At 39.9% G+C, this 13,099-nt stretch overlaps 1 protein-coding gene across 10 annotated transcripts in view; it reads right to left on the bottom strand.

Annotated features, from left to right (window-relative positions):
• The window catches only part of ENOX2 (ecto-NOX disulfide-thiol exchanger 2), a 286,573-nt gene that overhangs the window by 51,086 nt on the left and 222,388 nt on the right, over positions 1–13,099 (bottom strand). For 8 of the 10 annotated variants that reach the window (XM_040468180.1, XM_040468176.1, XM_040468174.1 and 5 more), the window contains one exon: positions 337–492. The exons of 1 other annotated variant lie outside the window; for it this stretch is intronic. In XM_040468180.1, coding sequence (XP_040324114.1) covers positions 337–492 — 156 coding nt within the window. Of the gene's footprint in view, positions 1–336; positions 493–4,240; positions 4,303–13,099 lie in introns of all 10 variants that reach the window. One more of the 10 variants, XM_040468179.1, reaches the window with a different exon arrangement.

The raw sequence follows: 13,099 nt of genomic DNA, 5'->3' as shown, positions 1-13,099 counted from the left end.
TCAGCATGTAGGCCAGTTATGAAAAAGAGAGTCTGCAAATGACAGTGTTGAACAATTTGTGTCAGGTGTCTCTGTACGAACACACTTGAATTCCTTACCAGATGGCATTAGAAACACGTTTTATCATTTGTAATGCAACCAACACACAGAAATCTACTATTCTATGCATAAAATTCAACCTTGCCTAATAAGAGAAAATTTTCCCGTCTTCTGTTTTCTAGGTGAAGCTTCTGTATATACATCTATGAAGCCCTAGGGTATTTTTTTTGAAAAAGAAGAAAGTGTTCCTAGACACCAAAACATTATGACTTGTGTGGAGAAAAAGCAGAATATTACTTGGATTTGGAGGGAAAAGTGTGCAGCTTTTACAGTGTATGATCTCTTTTACTACTGGCATATCTGGTGGAATTGGAGGAGGTACTATTCCCAAGCCAGGCATCATTGGAGTGATTGGTGGAATTCCAGTCATCATTCCAAGAGCAGGATCAAAGTCTAAAAAAGGAGAGGAAAGAGAGAACAATAAATGACACCAGGCAAGGCCAAGTGGAGGCAGAATGTTACCTTATACATTTCAAGCCAAGGGACTTTCTAAGACGAAGGCAAAATATTTAAGAAAACATGGTATTAGCATTAGGTCTTAAATATTATATTCTACTTGTGCATTTTCCTTTGGGGATAGGGATCTTTGTTTTTGCTTGACCAGTCTATTTGTCTCTATATATCATTTTTGACATCCAAGGCCTTTCATACTATGTGCCTTTTCTGTTGATCTTGCCTTTACTAGTTCTCAACACACATTCACTGCTCCATACAGACAAGGCTCCCTACTATCCCTTGTCTTTTTGCAGTATAGCATGGTATTAAGAACATACAATTTTGGGGATCAGGCAGACCTGGGACCTACTTCTATTGTTTGCTTAGCAGGATGAATATTTTGAAACCCCATTTCATCATCTGCAAACACCTACCTTATAGGGAATTGTGACGAATAAGCAAAACAATGAATGCAATGTGCTTAGCATAATGTATACCACAAAAATATTCAATGAATAACTATTCTCCTTGCTTTTGTTCATATTGTTCTCCCTTCTTGGAATCACTAGACTCTCTCCCAATTCTCCCCATACTTAAGGCCAGCCTTAAGTCTCACCCTCCCTGAAGAACTTTTTCCAGATAATTCTGGTTCATTCTCAACTCTGTGTTGAAAAATTGTTCTACGCTTGTTTCTACCGAATTTTATTTTCTTTTGCATCATCTTTTGTTTTATTCAGGGATGCTTCTAGGATGTGTAGGGGCCCTCAAACAAATACTTTTCTGTGGAGCTCATCTATATAAACAATTCAATTCACCCCAAATCAACATCAACACTATTTCGCTGGCGCAATCTCATGTGATACCATGAAAGAAATACCATACCAGGTAGCTGGAGTGATTTACTTGCCAGGCTACCTTCCTGGAACAGAGTCTGGGAGGACTCCATAGGCCTGAGTTCTGAAGCTTCTTGGAGAATATGGTTGACTCCACATGTAGAGTAGAGGATTAGAGAATGCCCCAAAGAGGAGAAATGATGACTGGGGTCCACACAGGTTCAGGCTGAGATTGGGACTCTTTGCTTACACAACACTGCAGGCACTGGTCAGTCCCAGACAATGAAGAGGAATTTTAAAAATTGCAAGAAAGGTGCTCCTTGAGATTAGAACCTATATACGACCTGTTCTGGACTCAGGGCACCTACCCTGATCACACTACCTACCTTAGCACTGGGTGGGGGGCCTTAAAAAACATCAAGGCAGGCATTTCAAAGCAGGAGGTCCCCTGAGATGCAGGCTTAGGGCAAAGTTCCCACTTGCTTGGGTCTATGGGTGGTACTGATTTTGTTTAAATTTTGTCTCTATAACAAAATGCAAGTTCTCTGAGAGAAGGAAATCCATTATACTTCCTTATTCTCTACCTCTCAGCCCTGTCCTCTGCTACAGAATGCACAGCGGCTGCAAGCAAAGAAAGTATTGCATAAGGAGTTGTGATAATGTAGGGGCTGTTGCAGTAGCAGTAGTGTACCTGAACCCCCAAAACTTCACTCTGCTCACCACAAAAACACGAGGCGGCAATCCTTATAAGCACATCCTCAAGGAGCTCAGAATTCCCTGGGTGGTTCTCCAAGATGTTGAAGGGGATGGATCTAAACCGTGGGAAGAATGTGTGGAACTTCAGGTACAATAGGTCCAGTAGGGGTGAGTCTCATGACTGGGCAGATAGGCAGGTGGTAGCACATGTACACAGCCAGTCCACAAGAGCTAGAGCATTCGTCATCTTCCCACATGCCTGTCATGCTGAAATATCAAGACCCCGGATATGTTTGGGAAGAAAAAAATGTCTTCCAAGAAATTTCCAAGAAATTAGAGGAAAATTTATTTTTCTGAAAACAAATTTACTTTTAGCCTTCATGTGCAATCTGACCCAACATGCACTTTTACACATGCATGTGAGCACATGCACTCTCTCTCATGCACTCTCTCTCTCTCTCTCCCTGCCTTCCTCCTGTGGCCTTCATATCTCTACTTTTCTCCACATAGTAGTGGAAGGTTTCTTAATATCTGTGTACCACCATTTTGTTTTTGATAAAAGTGGGGATAAATGATGACATTTAGCTCAAAGGAGGAAAGGACAGAACAGATACAAAAACCCATGGCATGATAAGTGGTAGTCCTGATAGGTAAGTTTCCTTCCTTCCATTAAAAACATGCATACACACAACAATAAATTCACTGTTTTGGGCATTCATTCCCACATTCCACAAGCATTCGTGATAGGTTTTTATATGTCAGGCTCTATCAGGTGGGGGCAGGGGGTCCAGGTCTTCCTTTCCATCTTGGAGGACTTAGGCCCCTGATGCCCTATGTTCCCACACTGAAGAATAGGAGCACTGTGGTTAAAAATACCATTTACATCTTTGGAAAATTTTATTTCTTGTGTTTATTATTTTGGAAAAATTGTTAACATTATCTCACCCATTTACAAACTGTTAATTTTCCGTAGGAAAAGATCAGATTAGATTGTGTGCCAACTAAACAATTCCATCTATTTTTCCTCTCCAACTGAAATGTTTGTCTTCCTTTTATTGTTCTGCCTGCCTCCTCATTGTTATTCATACAGCTCTGTCACTCACAACTCTGCCTTACCACAGATTACAGAAACATCAGTTCATTAAGCAAGTCCTGCCACTTCGGCTGAGAAAGAAATGCCCGTCTCCATGTACTGTCTACTAACAAATGGAGACAAACAAAAAACAAATACACAAGATAAATATAACTCCTGACTGAGGTACTCACCACTCTGTTTGGTATGATTACATTAATATTTTATGAAATTCATTTAAAAGCAGATGTATTCATGACATATGGCTAAAGCAAAGAGTAGATAAACTCCCTTTCTTTCTTGCGTTCAATATGACAAGAGCTCCATAGGCTACACTGCCTAGCAGGGCTTGCTAGAGGGCAGGTTGCACATGACATTTCAAAGGCTCCTAACACATTGATTATTTCTTTTGTTTATCTTCAACCATTAAGCACCCAAGTCGATGTAAATTTCTGATGCCAACCAAGAAAATAACCATTTGAAGTCATGGGACTTATACAAGTATTGCAGAACCTGGAATATCAAAGAAGTCCAACAATTTAAAACACATTGGGAATAGGACGCCAGAGAAATTATCTCCCTCTTTGAGCCTTCAAGCCTGGCTTGAGGAGTATACCTATAATTACATAGTATTAATATTTATGTTAGGAATTCAAACTTCTGAAGGAGATCTGAAATCATTTTATACAAGGGCTATGGAAAAGGCCAACATATTCCTCCAAAGTCCTTCCTATAATAAATGCCCTGTTCTGTTTTGCTTTTATATCTCTCCTTCCAGTACCTTTTCCCTGCAGCCTTTCTGACTTGGTATTGCCATGCCTGGAAGTGTCATAAATGTTGGTTTGCATTCGTCTTATGATTCATGAACTTCCCAAAGTCCCAGCTTAACTGGAAATGCCACAAGTGCTGTGTGTCAGTTGGGCCAGCTTGCTCCTCTGAGTTGCAACTCTACTATGTGATTTCAAGTAATATTTCAGTGTGGCCTTAAGCTTTCCTGCCCCCTAGCAACTTGTGTTCATTCTACCTAGAGTAGTTACCTGGCAGTACAATTATCTTCAATTCTCTTTATACATTTGAGCCAGGGGGTTACATTGCAGGCACATACCATTTCTGCGCTGCCATCCAGTCATCCATATGTCCATCCATTCAATAGTCTGATGCCAGGCCCTGTGCCAGGAGTTGGGATTTAAGGAACGAGTAAGACAAAATCCTCGGCCTCATAGTCTAGTTTGGAAACATCCATGCAGTTACACTTATGTATCACCAATTATTATAAACAGCCAAATTGTTTACTGGATGCTTACAATGTGCTAGGCACTGTGTTAAGCATTTTATATAATCACATTCCAAGAAGACTGTGACCTAGCTACTATTATTATCCTTCATTTTATAAAGAAATTAGGCCTCAGAGTGTTGAGTTACTTGCCCAAGATTATACAGCCAGTAAGAAGCAGAACTAGGATTCAAATCCAGGTTGGTCTAACTATTAATACTCTTAACCACTACACTGCCTCTCAATGCAGTGTGACAATTGTTTTAATGAATTAACTTAATTATAGGTATAAGGTGAAACTGCTATGATGAAAAACATGGCAAATGAACAACTAAGTACTTCCATACAGTTATTTTTTCCCAGTGTGACAGATTAAAGGGGGATACAAATTCTTTGACACCCCTCTCACCAAGAGGTAAAATCTATGTCCCCCACCCCCATTTGAATCTGGATGGGTTCCACACTTCTTTGACATAAGAGAAGTTGTACCTGTTTTCAGGCTCAGGCCTTGAGAGAGACACCATTCCCACCTCTTGTTTCTGGGATTGCATGCTATGGGACCTTCAAGACACCATGTAACGTGTAGGACTACTGTGGTAGAGAGACATGTGGAGAGGGCCTTAGAGTAAATGGAAGGAGAGAGATTCAGCTGAGCCCAGTGTTTTAAGCTGTCCCTGCCAAAATGCCATGCATATGAATAAAGGTGTCTTGGAATCTCCAGACTAGACTACCACAGCTGAGGCATCCTAGCTGATACCATATGGCATAGAAGAATTGCTCATAAGAGTCCTGCCCAAATTCTTCACCCAGAAAATCTTAAAAGAGAATAAAATGATTGCTTTTTAAGCTACTAAGTTATAAAGTAGTTTGTCATACAGCAATAGACAGAATATGCAGCATGCCTAGGGACTGCGGTGTGATTAGTTAATAGAGTTGGCTATTTCCAAAGAATGGGAAAAGAAAGTACACTAAGTACCCAAACTAGACTGACCATGATTTCTTCTCAGATTATTGAAATGGTGCTGTGGGATCCTGCAAGGTCCCAGAGCCACCATCTTGAGCACTTGTGGTCATTGTACTGCACGGCCCATTGAAACCATGCCAGGTGACTGATACTCTACTAGATGGACTAAGACTACAGATGTCTACAAAGCACTAGAAACCTTAGAGGTTGCCCATTTTTGATGCCTCACAAAGTTGCCACACTCACCAATTTTATGGTTCAATTCTTGATATTTTCTGGCAGGATGGATCACACTGGTTTTCTTCTGATAAAATGCAAACTCCACTTTTGTAGCAGGGGAGAGGGATGGTGTCCATAATACTATTAACCATTAATTGAGTGTGTATGGATTTTCAGGTTTTATACATATCATCTCATTTAATTTTCACAATCCTAAGGAATGGACAATATACTACTCCCTATTTTACAGATGAGGAAATTGGAGCTCACAGAATTAACACTGTATGGCCATACAGTAGGTGGCTTTTACTAACCACATTCTCAATCATTCATCTATATTGCTTCCCACAAAGTCCATGGATCCACTGGAAAAAAGAGATACTCCCTGTCAGATTAAGCTCTATCTCTACCTATCCAACCTGTAGCAGGCCTTCAAATGTTTCTCTCCAAAAGGCTACCATCTGGTTGCTTATCTCTACACTTAGAACTTCCTGTTCAGGTGTTTGATACACATATTGCCACACTAATAGTTAATTTAGAGGCCTCTTTAAAATCCATTGTCTCAACTTTGACTCACAGATGAAGTTTAACTTGTGGCAGTGTATGAACTGGAAGTGGGCAAAGGTAGGAGGTGACACATTTACTGTTGGTCTTGCCTTTTTAGCACTGGACCTGGTTCTGGCTAGCTGGAAGCCCCTTCATGTCGTCAGAAAGGCTCTGCCTGCACTTAGTGACTTCTTGCCATCCAAGAGCCCCTCCAGGCCCATAAAGGCATTTCCATTTTGTTAGGTGTTCCAGAGACTCTTTGAGCACCAGGAGGTAGTTGGCACTCACAATAAAACCACTAAAATGCAACCATAGATTAGTCTAAAATAAGTGTTCCAAATGAGATCTAAATATAATTAAGGTATTTTACAGAAAATTGATTCCAATTCAGGTATACATTTCTGGGACATTATTGCTATTTGTTTAGAGTTCCTATAAAATTCATTGGAAAATAAGAATTTTGCCTGGGTATTATGAAATTTTAACCCACTACAGTTCTGACTGCCTCTTCGCCATGCAAATCCTCACAAAGACTTTTCAAGCAGTCAATCTTAAGAGAGAACGTATATTTCTAAGGACAGCCTGGCTACACTGACAGATGATCCTGCAGTTATCAGTAGCCCTCTTGGAAATAGAGCACTAGTTTCCAAATTTTTGCATAATGACTCTCAAATTCTACTAACATCTGCCTGCTTCTCCAAAACATCATCTAAACCCTTACTTCAGGCCAGCTGGAAAGTTGAGGCAGGGCTTGGTTTGTGTACAATGGCAAATAAGGTAGCAAACTAAGCTTGGGTGGATTATATGGCATAATTAGAGTTCACAAAGACTCTCCCCAGTAAATCTCAACTTTGATTTCAAATTTATACAAATGAAGCTTTATTTCTTTAGTATAAATTTTTGCAAATATCTACCTTTCTAGCCCAGCTTCCCCCTATTCCTTCCCATTTATTTATACTGTGTTCTTCCTTTGTTAGAACATTTGACAGATTAAGGATCATGACCTTGACTCTCATCATGGGAGGCTGTGATGAGGGGCATTACTGAGGACATTTCACTCTACATCTGTGGTTCCAAGATTTCTAGAGTTTAGAGAGGAATAAAAATAATTACATATGTACGTATATTATCTTCCTCTTAATTTGCCAAAACAAGACGTGGGAAAAAATAACAGAAACTAGCCAATATACATGCACACAGTTCATAAAGACAGAATATTTTAAACCAAACAATGTAGAAAGTCTATAATCTCAGAATAAAGAACAGTCATTTCAACTAAGCAAATTTAGTTTTATATAAAAATCACTATATTTTTAGTTTTTATATTTTGCAGCAAATTAGGGAAAATAATATTGACTAGTCCTGGGCTACACAGCTGTGCTTGGGCTTCAGAAATTACTCAACTACCTCACTTAGTGTACATCCCTATAAGAAGCTCCCTATGAAAAAATTCTTTCAGAGCTAAAATGTCAAATACACACACAAAATTGTGAAGGGCCATGAAAAGTTTGACTTCTCTGAGGTTTGGTATATTTTTTCTTCATGGAAAATGCAAATTACATAACTGATCATGTTTCCCTTTTTGTTTTGGCTATGGGTACAGCTCAACTTTAGAAATTGGGTAGGATCCTATGACCTACACATCTGAATTCTAATTAACCTCCCTACCTGATCTTCACTTCAAAATGTATATTTATTTTGAGAAACAGGGAGAGAGGGAGAGAGGAAGAGAGAGAGAGGGAGTGGAAGAGGGGCAGAGAGAGAGGAGAGAGAGAATCCTACGTAGGCTCTGTGCTGACAGCACAGAGCCCAACTAGAGATCATGACCTGAGTTGAGGTCAAGAGTCAGAGGCTTACCTGACTGAACCACCCAGGTGCCCCCTGGTCTGCACCTTTGACCTTCATTTATATTTTCCTAGAAGCTGGTTTATTTTGCTTGTAATTTTTCTCTTTTATTATAACCTTTCTCATATGCTGCCTCACACTTTGTGGAATGGGATGATGCAATTCTACTCAATATTTAACCATTGTCCCCATGCCGTATACTCTAGTATACATTCCAGTAATTGATGCATCATTTCCTCTTCCTGGATCATTCTTAGCCCTTTTTTTTCACCTGATACATTCTCATATATCTCTGCATACTGTGCTCAAATATTACCACTTCTGTGAACCTTCCCAGACCACTACCATCTACCTAGCACTCCCTCTCATCCACCCTAGCTAAAATAGTACTTTTCTATATGTTTCTACTGAGACATTTGCTACATTGTAGTGTAGTGATATTGACTTTGCCTCTGCTAGTGGACCCTGAGCTTGAAGGCAAGGATTGAACCATACCCATTTTGGATACCCCATGACCCTAACCCTAGCTCAATATGTTTTTAATGAATGGATGGATGAATAAAAGCACAAATGAACAAAATGGGTAGGAAGCCTCTGATATGTTATCATTCAAGAGGCATCTCATATGTGAGATGTATTAGGGAGAAAATATGGAGGTTCTCAAAGTACTGAACCCAGTAAGAGGACAAGAATCTTGTCTTTTCTGTTCATTGCTTTATCCCCAGGGTTTCTCACGGTACTCTGTGTACAGCAGGCCTCAGTAAATATTTCTTGTATGAATGAATGAACAAATGATCTCATTTGGCCACTCTTTGTAATAGTTTCCATGGGGAGTTTTGAGAGTACCATCACTGGGTAGGCTTCAAGCTTCTTTTATGGAGGCATTAATTCTATTTGGTATCGTGTTTTACATATCATTGGTTTTCAGTAAAGTGTCCACCATGCTGATGAACAGTGCTCTCTTTTCCCAGGATTTCAAACTTATCTGCCACTGAAGCCATATTCTATTTGTGGGAGATATTAAAAATAATAGAAACACGTCTGTCTCTCCTTGAGGAGCTTGTAGAGCAGTGGCCTATCATGTGTCACACATCCTCATTCTTTCTGCTCCCATCAGAATTGGCCCCCTGGGTCCAGTGAGAACTGCCTTCTTAAAAATGACAAAATAAAGTCCATAAGTCCCTATTTTCCAACATCTCCTATTATGGAGGTAGTATAGTCAATAAAGTGGAGACACCATAATGAGAGACTCTTCTCCTTTGGGACTTCACAGGGTCTATATTTGGATGCTAAGAATATTTTAATTGAGGGGAAAATAAAGTAAAATAAAGGAGCTATTCAATGAGTACTCCTTAATTGATCCATCTTTGGATTCATCTGGTATCATGGGCAGAACAATGCTCCTTAAACAGAAGGTCTGACCCTTCGTGGTCCCTCTCTTTGAAAACTAACATTAGTCGTAATTTGTCCAGCTTGGAAAAGCAAATACTCTAGCAGGAAAGACAGCTGCCAGACAGAGGAGACCTCCTAATTTGCCATCATCGTGGATTAACTTTATTGAATAGCAGCTGTACAAAACACCATGTTAGATGAAAGGGAGCTCCAAACCAAACCCCAGAGATGGCCTCTCTGCTCCCCACTCAATGAATATAATGACACCACCCTGATGACAAGTATGTGTCAAGAGACTCAGCTTCCATGACAGTATGGATTTGAGTTCTCTAGGGGAAATCAAGGCAGCTTATGTATCATTTGTTTTTCATCAATGCCAAAAGCCTTTTCTATTGTCACAGACCAGATGAGACTGGACAAAAAAAAAAAATTCAGTAGGAACAGTTCAGACTGGACAAAAAGCTCAGTAGGAAACCTCATAAGGGGCAGAAAAGTAGCTGAATTACTGAGCCATCAGTGAGTGATCTCAGGGAACAGTTCCATGTGGCTCATTGGCTGCCATTTACATTTCAAGGAATCTTGAGGCAGGCAGGATACAGGATTGGGGGATGTTTTAGCCCATTCAGTTAAAATGTTACATAATAAAAATAACAGGCATTCTGTTCCCATAATCTAGGCAAGAAGAAGGGTAGGCAGCATTGGATTGTGGTGTCAACTTTCCATTTCTGTGGATACACCATGAGATTTACAAGGAGCAGTCATCAGCACTAGCAGGTACTGTTCCCTTCACCTGCTATTGTCCAGCACTTCTCCCAGGGAAAATTTTGCTTCTGCATTCATTACCCTTCACTGTTGCTAAGAATACAAATGAGCCATAATTCAACTTTTTGTGAGCATATGTCAGATGTGAACTCAAAACAGTAATAAGAGTTAAGTTCATTGAGAGACTACTGTGAAGCAGGAATCATTCTAAGACTTTAATGTATTAACTCATTAATCTTCACAACAACCCCATGTCATAGATGCTATTATTATCTGTGTTTTACAGATGAAGAAACTGAGGCCTAGAGAGGTTAAGTAACTTGCCAATGTTTACATAGCTACTTAATGGTAGAGCAGGGATTTATTTGAACCTAGGCAGTCGGGATCCTGAACCTGTGTTCTAATCTCAATGGTTAAACTGCCTTCCTAAAATAATACAGAGAGGGGAAAAATTAGTTGACACGAAACTCAAGTAATTTTACAGATAGCTTCGTATGTCTCAGCCCAACACTATTGCTCAAGGTACTTTTAAGACAAAAAGAGCACTACTAAACTAAATATCAGTATTTCTAAGATCTGGTTTCCAAAGTCAAGTAACTTTCCCTAAAGCATAGCTAAAAAATTACTGAAACACAAAGTTGAAGGGGACCGTGAGAATCTATTTCTTCATAGTGCTTAAGAAAATAAGATGCAGGCAAAGAGGGCTAGAAGTAGAAATGAAAATCACTCGTAAGGTTTCAAATGTCTGGCTGGAGGTGGATGTGAGGAACACTCATTAGAGCTGATGGTGGCAGCATTGAACTCAAATACTTTCAATTTAAGTGGTAGCTTAGCAGCCATTTGAAGGAAGGATGTTAGTATTTCCTTTATCTTAAAGAGCATATAGCACTACTAATAGTAATAATAATGATGGCAGTTAACTTTTACTGAGTGCTTATTACAAGCCAAACATTGGGCTAAGCATATTATTTAATCTTCACAGCAATCCTATGAGGTAGATACTAGAGTTATCCTCATTTTACAGATGAGGGAACTGAGGTACCGATAGGTCAAGTAACTTGTGTGAGGTCACATAGCTAGCAAGTAGCAGAGCAATGATCCAAACCCAAACAGTCTGTCTTTGAGGTCTATGTTGTTACATAGTAAACAAGATACTCTCTCCAGGAATAGCCCTTTGAGCTCCTGTGAAGAAAACCTACCCAAATTTTTAGGCCTGTTATTGACCCCAGCAATAAGGGGCCTATAGTGATGCCTTGGATGATTTTTTTACTCTCAATGCTAAGCCTTTCTTGCTCCACATTCCAGATGGGTGACTAAATGCTGAAGATTACCATGTGAACATAGATTTATGTTTAGACATTGTAATTTACAAATAATCCAATATAACTAACATATTGCATCAGTGCAGATCTGGCCTCAAGATTTTTCCCTGAGACATATACCCATACAGATCAGATTTCCATGAACTGGCAATGTTTAAGGCAAATCAGATTGTTTAGCTTCTCTAGACTGTAAGAGATTGTGACTCAGGACCACTCCAAATGGAGCTATAAAATAGTACATAATATTTTAGTTTAAATACTATTACAATGAAATAATGAGGAAGAACTAAATTTAAAAGACCCATTACATCCTTTAGAAATATGTATAAAAAGTATATTAATAATGATTTAAAAAATATTTTAATAGCTAACACGTTTGAGCACTATGTGCCAGGCACTGTGCTAAGGCAGGCATTGTGCATTTGTGACAATTTAATTGTCACAAAAATCCTAAGGGGTTAAGTATTATTAGTCTGATTTTATGAATGAGGAAACAGAGTTTCATAGAAGATATTTAACTACTCAAAATAAAGTAGTGAAAGAAACAGGTTTGGAAGTCAGGCAGATGGACTCCAGAGTCTGAATGTTTAACCATGATGCAGTAGTGGCTCCTGTCATAACACCTGCTGATTCCAGATTGGCTCCACTAGTCATTCAAAACCCAAGGAGATCTATAGTCCAATCATTCACCCTAAAAGGATCCCTGGTTGCTCATTTCAATCATGGTTGGTCTCATGGAGTAGGATGCAGTCTAGTCAACTATAGTCCAAGGCATAAATTATAGTTTGGTGGGACAGTTCATTGCCTCTGCCACATACATAATCCAAGTGCCTTCATTCTCCACCCATTTCTCATTTACATATTTTTCCTTTATATTTGGCTGCTTTTAAGCTTGTTTCCTAGTTTTCTATGTAATCACATTTCTTAATTATTAAGATTATAAAGTATTGTTGCCTACACTTGCATGCCCCCATTATACCTTATAAGGATTCAAAATCTGAATTGGAACTGTGAAATTATTTTGGGGGGAGGGGTGGAGGTCACTAACTATATAGACAAATGGCACAACAAAGTGGCATTACTCTAGATCCGTTTCTCTACTGTGTTTGTGAATAGCCTGGGGATCATGTTAAAATGCAGCTTCTGATTCAGTAGCTCTGGGCTAGTGCCTAAGATTTAGCAATTCTTTTTTTTTTTTTTTTTTAATTTTTTTTTCAACGTTTATTTATTTTTGGGACAGAGAGAGACAGAGCATGAACGGGGGAGGGGCAGAGAGAGAGGGAGACACAGAATCGGAAACAGGCTCCAGGCTCCGAGCCATCAGCCCAGAGCCCGACGCGGGGCTCGAACTCACGGACCGCGAGATCGTGACCTGGCTGAAGTCAGCCGCTTAACCGACTGTGCCACCCAGGCGCCCCTAAGATTTAGCAATTCTTAATAGCTCCCAGGTTATGCAGATTATACTTTGAATAGCAAGGTACTCGATGGGCCTGGTCCTGCCATTCTTTTAAAAGTAGGATCGGGGCGCCTGGGTGGCGCAGTCGGTTAAGCGGCCGACTTCAGCCAGGTCACGATCTCGCGGTCCGTGAGTTCGAGCCCCGCGTCGGGCTCTGGGCTGATGGCTCGGAGCCTGGAGCCTGT

Source organism: Herpailurus yagouaroundi, unplaced genomic scaffold (assembly GCF_014898765.1).
Source record: "Herpailurus yagouaroundi ecotype Mexico unplaced genomic scaffold, PumYag 67681, whole genome shotgun sequence".
Taxonomy (NCBI): Eukaryota; Metazoa; Chordata; class Mammalia; order Carnivora; family Felidae; genus Herpailurus; species Herpailurus yagouaroundi.
The sequence above is the reverse complement of the archived record's forward strand: the minus strand, read 5'-3'. Positions and strand labels throughout refer to the sequence as shown.